Source organism: Coprinopsis cinerea, assembly GCF_000182895.1.
Source record: "Coprinopsis cinerea okayama7#130 chromosome 3 map unlocalized cont3.3, whole genome shotgun sequence".
NCBI classification, from domain to species: domain Eukaryota; kingdom Fungi; phylum Basidiomycota; class Agaricomycetes; order Agaricales; family Psathyrellaceae; genus Coprinopsis; species Coprinopsis cinerea.
In genome coordinates this window covers 60,488-76,637 of record NW_003307542.1, presented here as the reverse complement: position 1 = coordinate 76,637, position 16,150 = coordinate 60,488, and the positions used below count along the sequence as shown (strand labels likewise).

Below are 16,150 nucleotides of genomic sequence, written 5' to 3'. Positions count from 1 at the left end.
GTAGCACCATGTCGTATAAGGAGATCGAACTTCCATTCACGAAACCATGTCCAAGTTTACACGTAGCCTACATTGAAACGTGAACAAGGCCCCTACCCCATCCAAGATTCGGAGATGTCATCGATGACATCGATGACAACCGGCAAGGACGAGCCTAACTGAAACCCTCGGGGAGTTTTCCTAACACCGAAGCAAGCGTATTCAAAGGGACACTCGTTCAAAGTTCGCAATGACTCACTCCAATAACTTGTCCAATAACCTCGTAATTCCTAACCAACTGATGCGGATATCAAGCTTCGCGAGGTTTTCAAGCAAAGGTAATTCGGTAGTGGGTAGCAACAATGGATAGTCTATATTGAGGTCTGAATGCGATTCGTTCGTTCGGGTGTCGTGAGTTACATACATGAATACGTAGGGATTCCAGTCCAGGAAATGCCATGACCAATACGAAGATGTCTATGTAAACCGCTGGGAGAGAATGGATGGATGGATAGATAGACGACGTTCAAAAAAGAAGAGGTACCAACAGAAATATAAGTAGAAAAGACGTAAATGAGATCGTGATGAGACCACAGGTCAAGAATCGGTTTTCAAGTAGCGTTGCAGATGATTAGTCGACAGATATATCGCCACGATCCACTGAGGAGCGAGGCGGTCGTCTAGAGATGAGCGAGTCAAGATGAGAAAAAGCGAGAACCTCGAGGTATCTATCAATCAAATCAATACGAGAAGCACCTCGAGGGCAGACGACACAAACTCACCTCGTTCAGACCAGTCCAGGGAAGAACCACCAGGGCACCGCCTGTGCATACGCCGTCCACTCATCCTCGAATAGCTTCCTCATCTGCTTGTCCTCAGCGTCAGCCCTGCTGATCCCCACACAGAACGTCCACAACCACCACACCGCCCAAACCACAATCGCCGCGGCCCTATTCCTCAAGGGGCCACACTCTGTCAACCAGCTTCCCCTAGTGAGATGCGAGAACGCCAAGCCGATGACCAACATCATGGATCCGGTGTACGCTGGGTGGCGGACGTACGAGTAGAAGCGGTTGGTGACGAGGCGATGTTCTGGGTGGACGGTGAGGTCGAAGGTAAACATGTTGCCGAGGGTTTTGAAACAGTCGAGACGGATGTAGCATCCTAGAACGACGGATAGCACGCCGATGATGAACATAGGCGTTAACCGGATGTTGGCCTGTGGTGCTAGGCAGACCAGTGAAGACGCCGCGGGGAGGACGGTTGGTAATTGGAAGAAGGCCGCGAGGTAGTGCAGCACTTCAAACAGTGCGCAGCCCCAGCAGATTATTTGGTGACACTGAGAGACCGGTGTAAGTAAGGACAACAGAAATCCAGGGGGGAAAACAAACCTTGAAAATGAGAGGCGCTATTTGGAGAATGTACATCTCCTCAGTGTGATACCGTTGTTTGGGCGAAGTTGGGTTAGGAGGTGTACATGCAAGTCCGTTGCAAAATGCCTGAACGAGAACCAATACGACGCGGGTAAGAGACATGGTTGTGTGGGGTTGACGGCGAATGAGAGAGACTCTAGGAAATCCGCGCAGATTATATATCCATGCAGGGCTTCGGGGAAGCACCAGCGTTGATGTAAAAAAGCGAGTCGATATGGCCACCCGGATATAGGCCGTCCTTTAGGGATATCCAGGAGCCAGATTCAACCTCTTTCGCGACGCTTCGACAAAGTCTAAAGCCAGATTCCCGTCGAGGATCACTCGGGGCATCTGCGTTGCCAAGTCAGTGCATCGCGGCGTCGCTCTCCCAATTCGCGTTCCGCGGCAATGCTAGTCGAGTCAGGCGATGTATCGAGACTAGACCTGGTCTATATCGGAATAGACCTTGTTTGAAATAGGCCTTGGTGCAGCAGTTAAGCCCGCCTGAAGTGGAGCTGACACAAAAATAAGCGCCAGCTCAAGGCGTTTTCTGGCCGGACGCAGCCCATACGGGAATTGCCGAAGGGCCTTAAATAGGAAGGACTGCGATTACAGGGTTCATTACCAACCTTCCACCAACACCGAGGATTCCAGGGTTCTTTGCTCCAACTGTATCACAAATTCTATATTCGCTGCTTTTACAATGTCGAATCAGTGGTCACCATCGTCTTGGAGGTCCAAGCCCATCGCTCAGGTATGTCGAACCACATAATTGCCGCAGCATTTCTGATCAAAACATGATCAATTTGCTTCCGCTGCCACAGGATGTCGCCTACCCCGACGAACAGAAACTGAACAAGTTCGTTACTTCGTAGTCAATATACAGTGGAACTTCTAATCACTTTGACTTGGGCGCGTGTGCGTAGAGTTCTCAACAAGATTTCTACTCTACCTCCAATGGTAACCCCTTCCGAGGTGAGCCTGGCTGTTCCACAAGCTACATGGATCTCCGCAAATCGCATCCTTTAAAACTCGTTTTCGCGATCCATTTCTAATTCTCGAAACGTTATACACCTCAGATCGAACGCTTGCGCTATCAGCTCGGCCTTGTCCAGCGAAACGAGGCGTTCCTGCTGCACGCCGGCGACTGCGCGGAGAGCTTCGACGCTTGCACCCATGTACGTCAGACTGACTCATTTATTGTTTTTATCGTCCTCGACTAAAGAACCCGCTTTCCTCTGGTCGGTTTGGATTCGCAGGAGAATATCTCCTCGAAAATCGGTTTGATCTTGTCGTTCTCCTTGATCCTCATCTGGGGCGCTCGTCTTCCTGTTGTGAGTCTCCGCTGATCCTTGCATCTATCCGATCTGTTTGAAACTCAGAGACCATCTTATAGGTACGAGTAGGCCGTATTGCTGGACAATACGCGAAACCCCGAAGCAGCAGCACCGAAAAAATTGATGGACGCGAGGTCCTCAGTTTCAGGTATGCCTCATGTTCGGTCTCGCCCATCCATTTCATTCACCTTGTTTTTTCATCTACAGAGGTGACAACGTGAACGGGTATGACACATTATTTAACACTCGAATTGAAGTCTAAAACTTCGTTTCTCTCTTCAAGTCTTGACCCTAATGACCGTACCCCCGATCCCGAGCGCCTTCTTAGGTATGTGTCAAGGGGGTCTCGACTGCAGCACATTCGCGAAGTCATTCATCTGTTTCTTGCTTTATAGCGCTTACTTCCATTCTACTACGACCCTGAACTACGTTCGTGGTCTCCTCGACTCAGGTTTCGCCTCTCTCCACCACCCTCGCGATTGGTCTTTGAACCACGTACGCTCTGCCTCTCTCAGGTATGTCCGTTCCTGAAATTCTTTACCGATTACATCTAACCATTCCAACCGTATTCCACTTCCGTCATAAAGAACCGAGTTTGAGAAGATCGTCGACGGTCTTTCCGATGCCCTGGACTTCAGTCGTACCATCGGCATGGATTCCAGTGTCTCCTACGAACAAGGTGGAGGTCGAGGAACACTTGGCGAAGTCGACTTCTACACCAGGCAAGTTCTAACTTCATCTTCTTCCCCTCGTTTCGGTGTTCTCTACCTTTCTTCCACAACCACCTCCGTCTCGTTTAATTGGAGAGCACCACACTGTGAGGTTTAGAGTGTCTCGAAGCTCTGCATACCTTCGTTCTATGCCTCGTTGACGCAACACACCCCGCCGAGAACTTCCCTGCATCTCTTCTCAAATTCGCGTTCCAAATGTTCTCTGGGGATACCGGCGTTGGTTGGATTCCTGATCACTCTTCCTCCCTCGTTTTTCTTCCTCGCCCTGTTCCGTCTCCGCGTGCTTCGCTCTCCTCTCGTCCACCTCTCTCCGTTCCCGCTGTTCACCGTTACTGACATGCCACTTCAGTCACGAAGGACTGATGCTTCCATACGAAGAAGCCTTGACCCGCGAGTTCTCCGTTCCCTCCTCCATCCGCCACCGCGAATCCAACATCAGATCTCAAGCTGGGCAACCCACCCCCAAGAAACAGTTCTACAACACTGGCGCTCATTTCCTCTGGATTGGCGATCGCACTCGCCAACTCACCCATGCTCACATCGAGTACTTCAGGGGTATCCGCAACCCAATCGGTGTTAAAGTGGGACCGAGCATGGCCAACGAGGAGTTGGTTCGCTTGCTTGACAGTATGCACTGTCCCTCCTCCTCTTCCATTGTCCATCGCTGACGGCTGGTTGTATTTTTACAGTTGTCAACCCTGACAAGGAGGCTGGAAGGGTTACGTTGATCACTCGATATGGCGCAAAGAAGGTACGTGTCCGTTCATCAGGTCTTTCTGGTGGCTTGTTCTGTTCGGAATGGCGTTCTGGTCTTCTCCGTGGACTATCATCATCGTCCACCCAGCACGTACCACCTTGGTACGCTCCTGTATTGGGGATAGCTATAGTCGTCTCTGATGGCGTTTGATGTCCATTCTCCCGAGCGTTGTGGATTTGCATCCACGTTCTGTGATGCCCCTCGATCGCTCAACGCCAGCGCCACTGACTATGCTTTCCTCGACGTTGACTTTAGATCGATGCCCATCTCGCCTCACATATCACCGCAGTTCAAGAATCTGGACACCCTGTCGTCTGGGTCTGCGATCCCATGCATGGAAAGTAAGTAGTACTCTTCGCTCTTCTTCTGATGAGATCAGTACCAACGAACATCCTTTTTGATTACACCCCCTCGCCGCCTCCTCCTACTCGATATCCCTCCTGCTACTCCTTTTCATCCACCCTCATCCACCTTGGTTTATGATCGACGTCTCTTCCTCCCTCCAGTACCCACACCTCCTCCAACGGCCTCAAGACCCGAAGCTTCGGGTCTATCATCGAAGAGCTTACCTCGTGTCTCCGCATTCACACCGCCTGCAACTCTCGTCTCGGTGGCGTCTCTCTCGAATTCACCGGCGAACTCAACGACGAGGGGTTCAGTGTCACCGAATGTACCGGTGGATCCATGGAGCTGAGCGAGGACGAGCTTGGCTTGAGGTACCAGAGTTTCTGTGATCCGAGGTTGAACTTTGAGCAAAGCTTAGGTACGCCTGTGTTCCCTTTCCCTTGCTTTCTCTCTCCATCTCCTCGCTTCGACTCCAAGCCTGCGTGGAGTATTTCTTCACGTTATACTTTTAACTTTTACTTCGTTCTCTGCGATATGATGGATGGACCGAAGGCTGACTGACTGATTTGATCCCCCTGTTTCTTTGGTTTTATTTTTGTTTTTTTTTTTTTTAGATGTCGCGTTCTTGCTTTCGAACCATTTCAAGCAGGAGAGGAAGGAGCAAGCGCAGGCTGCGAAGAACGCCGCCAATCCTAGCCGCGATGTCCTTTTTGCTGAATTGGGTGGTCGCACTCCCGCTGAACGCGTTTAAAATGCTGGCTTCCCGAGTTGAATGCCGAATACCCCTGTCGTCAGACTACAACACATTCATTTCTTTCCCCATATCCGTTGCCTGTCCTGTATGTCTCGTGGATGTAAGCTTTCTGCCATGTAAAAAGGAACTGTACTTGTACGTTCAATTCATTGTTGTAACCTATAGTAGTCTCTCGAAGTACACCTTTGTGGACCTGTAACCGACCGATATGAGCATCTCGAGCCTCGAGGGGTTCCTTTCCTTTCTAACGCCCCCTATGATTGGGCCAACTTCTGATCCGGGATTGATCGGAATTGGTCCGTGGCCCACGTGGAAATTTTGACGCCCATCGCCTAGCCCCTGGCGTTTCAACTCGAAGGATTACCGTCCTCAAAGGATCAAAAGAAACGGTTCTCTCCTGCAAAGGAGAAGTTGGCTATATAAAGAAATGCAATGTAAGTTCATCATTCCTGGGAGCCTTTTTTCGCAAATGTGGGAAGTACGATTTGTGGGTCCTTGAACATCGGGTTCTGGAGTCGACGCTCACTCAGGATTCCAGGGATGTCTGGAAGTACAAGGGTGCGAGGGGTGTGGATAGCTTTGACTCAGTCCTTGTAACATCCCACTCCATGGCAGGTAAAAGAGGGTGCTGTAAGCGTGGTAACCGCCCAGACTGTAGAGAGATGAGGTTTTACAACATTCGTACTTGATAGGCGGTCTCGTAAAGCCGGCCCTTGACAGGTCTGAGGATACAAAGCCAATGTATGCTGTTATCTCGTATTTGAAACGTTTGATTTAGATTGTAGGGTATGTGCTCAACGTGGTACGCTGTGACAGCACTCGTATCTCCTCGCAGTCGTTACACCATGAGCGGCAAAGACGATCGATTTGTTGAAAACCTCCTTTTGCCAGCGTCGGAAACTATGTTTCCGAGCAGACGCGTCACGTAGCTAACGAGGCCGGAATCTCGACATCCAGGCTGGAACAGTCATCACCGATTCTACCCGACTCTTCCATCGGCAACTCCGCTACGACTTTCCAACGGCGGAGTCCTCTTTGACTCGTTAATCATCGCCGTCTAGGAATCATGCGCCAATAATGCCTACCTCTCTCTCGTTCTGATGCGCGAAAGGAACAGCTAAGCGAACGGCATTACGGATGTGAGAAAATGATTATTCCGACATCTCCGCTAGAATAAGCGATCTTGAAACAATCAAGTTTTTATCTACGAGACTACTCTCTACGATGTTCGAATCGGGTATTTAGTATTTACCTATAGCGATAGAAACCGGCTAACAGCAGCCTTCATTGCCTGAACGCCGCTGAAAGCAGTTGAGGCTGGCCTGGGGAAGATCAACCTCCGATTCTCATATCTCTCGGGAGCGGGGACTATTCTCCGCCGTTACGCTCCCATCCTGATGGGAACTCGCAAGATGCTGGCAGGGGCTTTGCAACTCCTTCAGAATTTTTCAATAACTGAAAGGCACAATCGTGTTTGTGGAGCTTAACGTTGACGGGGAAACCTCGCATCAGTCAACCAGAGCGGGACAGTGCCTTTTAGGTACGCACAGGGACAAGGGATAACGTAGCAAAGTACGGGATACCTGGGCGGAGCTCATCAAATCGTTCGGTACCTCCTCCGGTCCTTGAGAGTTCTTGCGCCGTCCGAGTCGGATGCGGTGAACAGCCTCCGCAGTCTTAACAAAGTCGGTCAAGGACAATTCAGGCGGCATGTCTAAACTTCAAAGTGACAGACTCCTTTAGGTCGAGTCACGGTATAGACTCCGTAAAGAGATGATTATCGTTCCTCGCCAAATTGATGTAGAGATGTCGCGATATGGACTCCACATGGTTCTCTGAGCGCTTGCACCGCCGTATGTTCATACAGATGGGTACAGCGTATCCCCATAACGAGATTGGTGGACAACTTCTTTGCTTCGATGCAGGCTCGAAGACTCGACTACATGTTTGAGGATCTGACATACCAGATGTGGTTGGTGTATGTAAATATGTCTTGGGTGTTCTTCATACCCGCGTAATAAAAAACTGCGGTGGCTTCATAAAGGCACACTTACGCGTATGTGTGAAACTCCGAATTTCCATGTCCAGGCCCTCCGATTGTGATTTAAGGAGGGGATACGTACCGCCAAGGGCCACCATTATCATTGTTAATTCTGATCTGTAATCCGGGTATACGAGGACAGTGAGAACGGATAATTCTATTGAGAAACCCGGTATGAGCCTAGAAACCCGGGTCTACTGGGCACCCTGGGGTCCCAACGACTTTTGCTCACCGGCGCCCTTATCACCAGGCCCTGACGGCTCTTCCGTGACTGATCAATGGTGGCCCGTAGAATGAAAAGTGGCCGGGTGATCCGGGGGCTGGTAGGTACGCGAGAGATGCGAAAGGCAATGAGATGGCGTTCGACGTTAGTAGATACAACTTCACTTGGGGAGAGTCCCAATACGGGTTGCTCTTAAATATCCGTTATGAGGATGTTGCGAGCATGAATCGAGACTCGGAGCCATCCATGGTCATACTTCTGACCACTTTACAGTAATTGTCTCTCAATTTCTGTACCGTCAATTCAGTTTAAAGCACAGCCTCAACCCGTGGAGAGAGCTTTCCTCTCCACCAGTGGAAATGAAAATGATTTGTAAGAGCGAAAATTAGTTTTGAAGAATATAGATGGAATGTAATTCAGATTGCAGGTATCCCAAAGGCAGACCCAATCATCAAGGATGACAGGTGCACTCGAAGGTCGTGCACAAGGAGGTGGACCTGTCGGGCGGTTGCGAATGAATCAGCATGTGGCCACTCGAGAGGCTGAAGTATCTCCCGAGCAGGAGACTGCGCAGGGCGGGACACGATGAATGGATGACGACTCCAGATCTGTGGGCTGGGCGCTTATTACCTTGAGGACCGACTCCGGTCATCATGCATCAGCCGTCACACCGACTTTCCCGTATGTCCCGAGGCTTCGGCCGGCCAGGTGGCTTTGAGGAACCCTCGCATACCGGGCTTCTTATTGAGAAACCTCTCATACCGGGTTTCTCAATAGAATTATCCAGTGAGAACCCGGTCTATGAATTTAGGCACGCTAAGATTTTAACCACATTCCGATAGAACTTACATACCAACTTTCGGTCGTACCGCATCCGTTATCCTCAGTCAGCCAAGCACATATGCCGCTCATTCCTACGGTTCCGTCATCGCTCTGACATCGGGATGTACGAACTTAACGTCAGTATCATCAGTTTGCGGTACTCTGCTTCCCATCAAGCGCCTAAGGCGTTACGTTGCCTGAGCTCATTTGTTATCTTGCTGAGTACACTTCTTGAATCTAGTATCTCAATCTCTCTCTTGACCTTGTTTTCGACGCCGTAAACCTTGTTTCAGAGAGGTCCGTAATGCACGTATATGCCTCTCACAACGGAGCAAGTGCACCGCTCAGTGTACTCTTGGAATGATTCTTACCACCTGGCTTAACGGAATGCAGAGTCCCTGGTCGTACGTTAGCCTAAGCTTTACAGCACCGAAAGAAGTATAAAATCTGTATGAAAGTTGGCGAAGAAACCTCAGACTACTCTCGTCGTCTATCTTCACTCCTCTGCTCCTCTCTCCTCCACAGACTCTCCTTGACAGCCTCGTCGTATCAGAGAACAGAGTAACAATGTTCAAGAACCTCCTCTCGTTCGCCCTTCTGGCGATCAGCGTTGCCAACGCTCAGATCGTCAATTCTGTCGATACCATGACCCTCACCAACGCGAACGTCAGTCCCGACGGTTTCACTCGAGCGTAAGTATATGTCTTCAGCCCACTGTTGATTATCCATTACTTACCAACTTAACAGTGGTATCCTCGTCAATGGAGTTCACGGACCTCTTATTCGAGGTGGAAAGAACGACAACTTTGAGCTCAACGTCGTTAACGACTTGGACAACCCCACTATGCTTCGGCCTACCAGTATCGTGAGTTCTACAGAAATAAACACTGATCCATCATGATCCAGAACACTGACAACGTTCTGATTTTGGTTTGCTTGTAGCATTGGCACGGTCTCTTCCAACGAGGGACCAATTGGGCTGATGGTGCAGATGGTGTCAACCAGTGCCCGATCTCTCCAGGGCATGCTTTCCTCTACAAGTTCACTCCAGCTGGTCACGCCGGTACTTTCTGGTACCATTCCCACTTTGGTAAGCCCGACCCCCCGACTATGATCATCTTGACTGGAGTCCTGATTGATGTCCAACTAATTTACTAGGCACCCAATACTGCGATGGTCTCCGTGGTCCAATGGTCATTTACGACGACAATGACCCACACGCTGCCCTCTACGACGAGGATGACGAGAACACCATCATCACTCTCGCCGATTGGTACCATATCCCCGCTCCCTCCATCCAGGGTGCTGCTCAGCCCGACGCTACGCTCATCAACGGCAAGGGTCGCTACGTGGGCGGCCCAGCTGCTGAGCTTTCGATCGTCAATGTTGAGCAAGGCAAGAAGTACCGCATGCGTTTGATCTCGCTCTCCTGCGACCCCAACTGGCAGTTCTCCATTGACGGACACGAGTTGACGATCATTGAAGTCGATGGTCAGCTCACTGAGCCGCATACTGTTGACCGTCTCCAGATCTTCACTGGTAAGCGTTGAACTCAGTGTGTTTCCGTTGAGAAAGCACGCTCACGGTTTATCAGGTCAAAGGTACTCCTTCGTTCTCGACGCCAACCAGCCAGTGGACAACTACTGGATCCGTGCTCAACCAAACAAGGGTCGAAACGGACTTGCTGGTACCTTCGCCAACGGTGTCAACTCGGCCATCCTTCGCTATGCCGGCGCTGCCAACGCTGATCCAACCACCTCCGCCAACCCCAACCCCGCCCAACTCAACGAAGCCGACCTCCATGCTCTCATCGACCCCGCTGCTCCCGGTATCCCCACTCCGGGTGCTGCAGACGTCAACCTCCGATTCCAATTAGGCTTCAGCGGCGGTCGATTCACGATTAACGGAACTGCGTACGAGAGCCCGAGTGTTCCTACGCTCTTGCAGATTATGAGTGGTGCGCAGAGTGCGAATGACTTGCTCCCTGCTGGATCCGTCTACGAGTTGCCCAGGAACCAAGTCGTTGAGCTTGTTGTTCCTGCTGGTGTCCTCGGTGGTCCTCATCCTTTCCATCTCCACGGTGTACGTCAAGTTCTCTTTTCTCTTCTTTTTTTTCATGGGTGGTCAAGTGTACATGAGCTTACGACGGATAAATTTGTGTAGCATGCGTTCAGCGTCGTCAGGAGTGCAGGCAGCAGCACCTACAACTTTGTCAACCCCGTCAAGCGCGATGTTGTTAGTCTTGGTGTTACTGGAGACGAAGTCACCATTCGATTCGTCACCGATAACCCAGGCCCGTGGTTCTTCCACTGCCACATCGAATTCCATCTCATGAAGTAAGCCTTCATATCCATCGTTGTATACTCCAGAGTCTAACCCACCTCCACAGCGGCTTGGCGATCGTCTTTGCTGAAGACATGGCAAACACGGTTGATGCTAACAACCCGCCTGGTACGCCCCCTCCCATTGACTCAAGTCCTAATTTCCGAAGCTAACTTCGGCATCAATTACAGTCGAGTGGGCCCAGCTTTGCGAGATTTACGATGACCTGCCGCCTGAGGCGACCTCGATTCAAACCGTTGTGCGTCGCGCTGAACCCACCGGCTTTTCGGCCAAGTTCCGCAGGGAGGGTTTGTAGATAATACTATAGCTGACCAGAGGGCCAGTGGTAGGAGGCTGCTATAGTCAAAGTTGGTCACAGAGGGAAGAGTTAGTCGCAGAGAAGTCGTTTGAGTACTACTAGTTATTCATCGTGTTGTTATTTATCGTGTTGTTACTTATTAACTATCGTTATGTGTGCTTGAGTTTGGAATGACAATGTATTTGATTGTCGAGTTGGAATCCTTGTTGAAGTGCTAGTAACCTTTTGATGGACCTCCGACCTGCCTTTTCCCCGCACTTCCTCGATTGAATATTTGAGCGCAAGGTCGAACCCACGACCCACGAATGTCCAAATTCGGGGATAATCAATGATGAGTCATCAAATTGTCAAATGCTTCTAGCCCAAACAAGCAAGGTTGTCGGGTTCCGTCGTCGTCGTCGCCGCGCGGCTTTTGCTTCAACCACGCCCTCGTCGTTGCCTCTCCCCCCGCCGCTCATTCAACTTATCGACAACCCGACTACAATACAACTTTTAACTGACAAGAAATAGCGAAAAACAGCTTGAGAGTCCGAACTCTCTGTACTCGCAGGGTTAGACGACTGACTGGAAAGACCACAAGATGGCAAAGAAGAAGAAGAATAAGCCTGTGAGTTTTTAGCGCTTTTTATCGTCCGTTGTGAAATAGATACTAATTGCTTTGGAACAGCTGATTCGCCCATGGTGCTGGTACTGCGAACGTGAATTCGAGGATGAAAAAGGTCGGTTTTCTGAGTTTTTTCTTACTCTCTCTCTCTCTCCTTTATCTGTGTTGTCGTTATCGTGCATGTTCTTTCTTGGGCCCCTTTGTGAGTGTATGGAGATGCTAACCCCTGGATACGGTACGTCTAGTCCTCATGCAGCACCAGAAAGCGAAGCATTTCAAGTGTGGGATGTGTCCGAGGCGGTTGAACACCGCTGGAGGACTGGCTGTGCATATTCAGCAAGTTCATAAACTCGAACCCGAAAAGTGCGTCCTGAACTTTTTACCCTCGTTCCCTCACGTTTACCGTTCAACTACGATAGCCTCCCAAGAATTGAAAACGCCCTCCCAGGCCGCGACGGCTACGAAGTCGAAATCTTCGGGATGGAAGGCATCCCCGCCCCCGACGTCGCAGACTACAAGCGGCGCAAAGAAATCGAACTGGGGCTCACCGCAGGGTCCATCTCCCAGCCCCAACCTAAGCGCGCCAAGATCGAGAACCGTCCGCTGTCGGAGGAGGAGCTGCGCGCGCAGCTGGAGGCGCATAAAGCGTTGATGGGGAATGCGAGCACGAGTACGGATGCGGCGGGCGCGGCGGCGGCGGGTGTGCCCGGCCAGGCGGTGTATGGCGCCCCGGCGCAGGCGTATAGTGTTCCCCCGCCTGGGGTGACGCCTCCGGTGGGTATGGGTGTCACCCCACCGCCGGGAGTCCCGCCTCCTGGCTTTGCGCCCCCAGGGTTCGCACCGCCGTTCCCCCCTCCGTTCCCGGGTGCTGTCCCTCCAGGGTACGCCGGTCCGTCTCTTTGTCTTTGAGCGTTGAGCTGATTTCGTTACAGGATGCCGCCCCCAGGATTCCAACCGCCCTTCCCTCCACCTGTACCAGGCCAAGCACCCCCCTTCCCGCCCCCACCCGGTGTGGTCCCTCCCCCCGGCGTATCACCTCCACCAGGCGTCCGACCTCCCTTCCCTCCCGGTGTCCCGCCGTTCATGCCTCCACCAGGTATGCCCGGTGCACCGCCCTTCCTCCCACCAGGCGTCCCTCCGCCGCCTGGTATGCCTCTTCCACCGGGTATGACGCCGCCCCCGCCTAATTTCGTGCGAGCTGGGTCGGTAGGACAGGGACCTGGGCAGGCGAAACCGACGCCTCCTCCCTTGACGCTACCTAATCCTGCCCTCAAGCAGACCAACCCCGAGTTTAAGAAGCCGACTGTGTTGAAGTGGAATGATGCTAATTTCTCTCCTGTGCGTATTTATATCTTTTGCATTCATTCCATTTTTGTGTTCATTTGATTCTGGTTGGTGCTGATTGATACCTTTTTTTTTGATGATGTGTAGGAGGAAAGGAGGGCGAATGATCCCAAGTACTATTTTGATAAGAATTCGTTGAAGGCATCGACGACGCCGGCTTCGAATGGGAATAAGGAGAATCAGGCGCAGGGTCAGGTCCAACCGCAGTCGCAAACGCAGGGTGGAGGAAGTCAGGGGACGACTCCTCAACTGGATGGAGTGGGTGTTGCGGGTGAGGAGGCGAGAGGGAAGAAAAGGGCTAGGGCGGAAGATTTCTTGTAGGTTATAGGTGCTGGACTGACCGAGTGAGTGTGTCTCCGGTGTAGAGTGAGTTCGCGTCTCTATGTCCACTGTTGGCGCTGTCCGATGCTAACTCGCCTCGTCTCGAACAGTCAGAGGTCTCGCTTTCTCTCAATTACCCATCGACATTCCGCCTACATTCTGCCATCGACGACCGCCTAGTGCGATCAACGCTCACCTACCTAATTGACAAGGCACGGAGGAGACGAGGATGGGATGATGGAGCGATTGAGGTTTTCTTTATCCCCAGTCCGTCCCCTCCTACTCGATTAATTGTTTTCTACCTTCCAAACCAAACCGTTTTTCTTTCGTTTCTTTTCTTTTCATTTTTACTTATGCTTTTCTCTCTCTCTTTTTCATTCTTGTCTTTCCCCTGAAAGTGCGAACGTGCGGCAACGACGAATATCCCGATGTCTACTCTTGCAGTTGAGCCCCCTCTCGTCGCGTTCCTCGCCGCGCTTGCGTGATGAATCCACCCGACCGCCGCCGTCATCCCCTCTCGCGCCGTTAGTGAACCACTTCCTCATCTCTTCTCGTAAAGAACCACCCAATCCGTTTTCACCGCTACCCGACTTCCAGCCACCCGATTGTAGAACAAACGTCGTCGAAAAAAGTATACTACTGTACGGTCAGTCGTAGACAACGTCGTGGATTGTCATTGATCATCGCTAGTTGGTTGTCCTGCTCCCTGGACGTGGACGTCGGAGGCTGGGAGGCTTTTGTTTGTTTGTCGTTGTTGGTGTTGGTCTGGTTGATGTTGGTTCGGGTTGTGTTGGCGTGGCTGTGCGGAAGGCGGCGGTTGGTTTGGTTTTGGGGCGTGGATTCAGGAATGGAGGTGGTGGTAAGTTTGGTCGTGACTCGTCCCAGGTCAGGTGCTCTTTGCTACTTTTTTCCTTCTTGCTTCTGTTACATATCCCTCTTTTTGCTTTAGTTGTTTTTTTTTGGTATTGTTATGTTCAGTTGGAGTAGTGTGGTGTGGTTTGTTGTAAGTTGTAGGTTGTAGGTTGGTACGAGTTTTTTTTTTTTGGTGTTTGTTGTGTGTGTTGTGTGGGTTTTTTTGTCCGGGGTGTCGGTGTAAGTTTCCGCCTCAGTCGGTGTCCCCATCAAGCTGGCCTTCAAAATTTATAGGGTCGATTAGGAAAAGTCTTAAGTTGAAAGGGCAGTGCTGACCAATGCCAGTTGGCACGGACCAGCCGTGACGCGTGACGGTGAGGCAGCCATGGGCGCTTATCGATAATCTCCCATCTCTTGCGTCCTCCTAGTCACCATCATAGCACTGGCCACGGCAGCGGGGCTAACCGACGATGGCTTCAATACAAGAGCATCCAATGGATTCTACACCTGTCTTTTACGACGAAAAGCGAGCGGTGCCTGGGCCGAGGACGCTTGAATCACTCCAGCTGGTTCTTGTGGCGAGGAAGGACACTGATGGAGGAGATCGATATGCGCGAGTAGTTTTTCCGAGGACGTACAAGGTATGGCATGGTGTTTCTTTTGCTATTGGGTTTAAGCATAGACTTATATGACAGTTCATTCTGTGACTTGTTTCCGTATTTCATGACCGTTTTTGATCATATCGTTCTGCACACCAGAGCGCCCAGGAATCGGCGAGCAGAGTGTTCAAGCGGTACAACGCCAAAGCTGGTGATCCGGACAATGTAGTTTTGCGACTCCCCTCGAAGAATCGGACTGGGCAGTGGATTTGGGCGGATGTTGATCCTGAGGATTGGATGAGGTCTGTGCTGGGCGCCGTGGAAGTGGGAGTCTTCATCGTTCCCCAGGATATCGAGCCGCCGTTCCTGCGCGGATACTTGTGGCTGGTACCGGGTAAGCCAGTTGGGAATAGGAATATAGTCGCGTGGAGTGGACGTCGGTACTGCATTGGGCGTCCGTCGACGTATCAGGTCAGCGGTTCTCCTTACTTTGGCCTCGAAATATACCCACGTTACCTGCTGATTATTCTACTAGGAAGCATTGGCGCATTTGAACGACCTGTTGTCATGCAAGGATATGAGCACGTCGTTGGTCGAAGATCTTGCCCACTCAAGCTCATTTGCGAGGAAAACTGGCGCAAAGCGTGCTAGAAGGACCATGTTTGTCTATTTCCCCGAACAGGTAGGAGAAGAGACGAGCGAGCGCGTGGGTAACCGTACAGTGTGGAGCAGTGGACAGTCTGGTATTCTCGGTGCGTGGGTGGAGATACCAAAAGCCGCAGAAACCGACGTCGAAGTTTGGAGGAAGTACTTGCCTCAACCGAGATTTACTCTTGGAGTCATAATTGCTGATCGATGACCTCTTTACGGCTGTACGTACTGCATTGCGACTGACATTCATGACAGTAGAAATAGGTTTAGAATTTGGGAAGACTGTTGCTTCAAAGAGTTTTAACCTTTGAAAGCTTGTCGAGTGGCCATCCACGCATGCTGTCCTTCACATTTTTTTGGCATTGCTTTCGTTGTTCGTCTCCCAACGTTCGCACCGCGCCGTGCAAAGTTCGATATTTACACCCACTCGAAGGGGCCGGGCCTTGCGGATCTCACAACTGTCGGCCTGATGGTCTAGTAGTATGATTCCTTGTTAGGGAGCTTTCGGCGCTTATTCGGCGTTGATTTGCGAATTTCGAGGAGGTCCCGGGTTCAATTCCCGGTCAGGCCCTATAATATTTGTTGCTTTAGGAGATCTTTTTCGTTTCACTACGGTTGCGTGCCATTTTTGTGGGACTCAGGTTGTATTTTCATCTTCTGTCTCGCGAAGTGGAGAAAACATTCGTGCGATGTCGAAGTGCTAGCGGGAATAATACGAGGACGGGGAGGGGGAGGGG

At 51.1% G+C, this 16,150-nt stretch overlaps 6 protein-coding genes and 1 non-coding gene across 7 annotated transcripts; 6 read left to right on the top strand and 1 right to left on the bottom strand.

Moving 5' to 3' along the window:
* Positions 1–766: 766 nt before the first annotated feature.
* Positions 767–1,514, bottom strand: CC1G_09616 (hypothetical protein; the record flags this gene model as incomplete). Its single annotated transcript, XM_001829675.1, has 2 exons — positions 767–1,318; positions 1,371–1,514. 2 exons carry the CDS (start codon positions 1,512–1,514, stop codon positions 767–769), a joined length of 696 nt encoding a protein of 231 aa, XP_001829727.1.
* Positions 1,515–2,094: 580 nt separating this feature from the next.
* Positions 2,095–3,556, top strand: CC1G_14057 (hypothetical protein; the record flags this gene model as incomplete). The annotated part of the gene is made up of 5 exons (XM_002911480.1): positions 2,095–2,145; positions 2,471–2,569; positions 2,617–2,725; positions 2,798–2,876; positions 3,316–3,556. The coding sequence occupies 5 exons, from the start codon at positions 2,095–2,097 to the stop codon at positions 3,554–3,556; spliced, it is 579 nt and encodes a 192-aa protein (XP_002911526.1).
* A 265-nt stretch (positions 3,557–3,821) lies between these two features.
* Positions 3,822–5,312, top strand: CC1G_14056 (phospho-2-dehydro-3-deoxyheptonate aldolase; the record flags this gene model as incomplete). The annotated part of the gene is made up of 5 exons (XM_002911479.1): positions 3,822–4,086; positions 4,149–4,210; positions 4,472–4,557; positions 4,723–4,979; positions 5,176–5,312. The coding sequence occupies 5 exons, from the start codon at positions 3,822–3,824 to the stop codon at positions 5,310–5,312; spliced, it is 807 nt and encodes a 268-aa protein (XP_002911525.1).
* A 3,656-nt stretch (positions 5,313–8,968) lies between these two features.
* Positions 8,969–11,039, top strand: CC1G_09614 (laccase 1; the record flags this gene model as incomplete). Its single annotated transcript, XM_001829673.2, has 8 exons — positions 8,969–9,093; positions 9,149–9,266; positions 9,344–9,464; positions 9,560–9,940; positions 9,996–10,483; positions 10,565–10,737; positions 10,791–10,852; positions 10,915–11,039. The coding sequence occupies 8 exons, from the start codon at positions 8,969–8,971 to the stop codon at positions 11,037–11,039; spliced, it is 1,593 nt and encodes a 530-aa protein (XP_001829725.2).
* Positions 11,040–11,622: 583 nt separating this feature from the next.
* Positions 11,623–13,354, top strand: CC1G_09613 (zinc finger protein 207; the record flags this gene model as incomplete). The annotated part of the gene is made up of 6 exons (XM_001829672.2): positions 11,623–11,649; positions 11,710–11,761; positions 11,892–12,009; positions 12,066–12,527; positions 12,579–12,984; positions 13,078–13,354. The coding sequence occupies 6 exons, from the start codon at positions 11,623–11,625 to the stop codon at positions 13,309–13,311; spliced, it is 1,299 nt and encodes a 432-aa protein (XP_001829724.1). The 3' UTR covers positions 13,312–13,354.
* Positions 13,355–14,633: 1,279 nt separating this feature from the next.
* Positions 14,634–15,621, top strand: CC1G_09612 (hypothetical protein; the record flags this gene model as incomplete). The annotated part of the gene is made up of 3 exons (XM_001829671.1): positions 14,634–14,804; positions 14,922–15,233; positions 15,298–15,621. The coding sequence occupies 3 exons, from the start codon at positions 14,634–14,636 to the stop codon at positions 15,619–15,621; spliced, it is 807 nt and encodes a 268-aa protein (XP_001829723.1).
* A 255-nt stretch (positions 15,622–15,876) lies between these two features.
* CC1G_20050 lies at positions 15,877–15,984 on the top strand. Its single transcript has one exon. It is a non-coding gene; the product is annotated as a tRNA-Pro (tRNA).
* Positions 15,985–16,150: the final 166 nt, after the last annotated feature.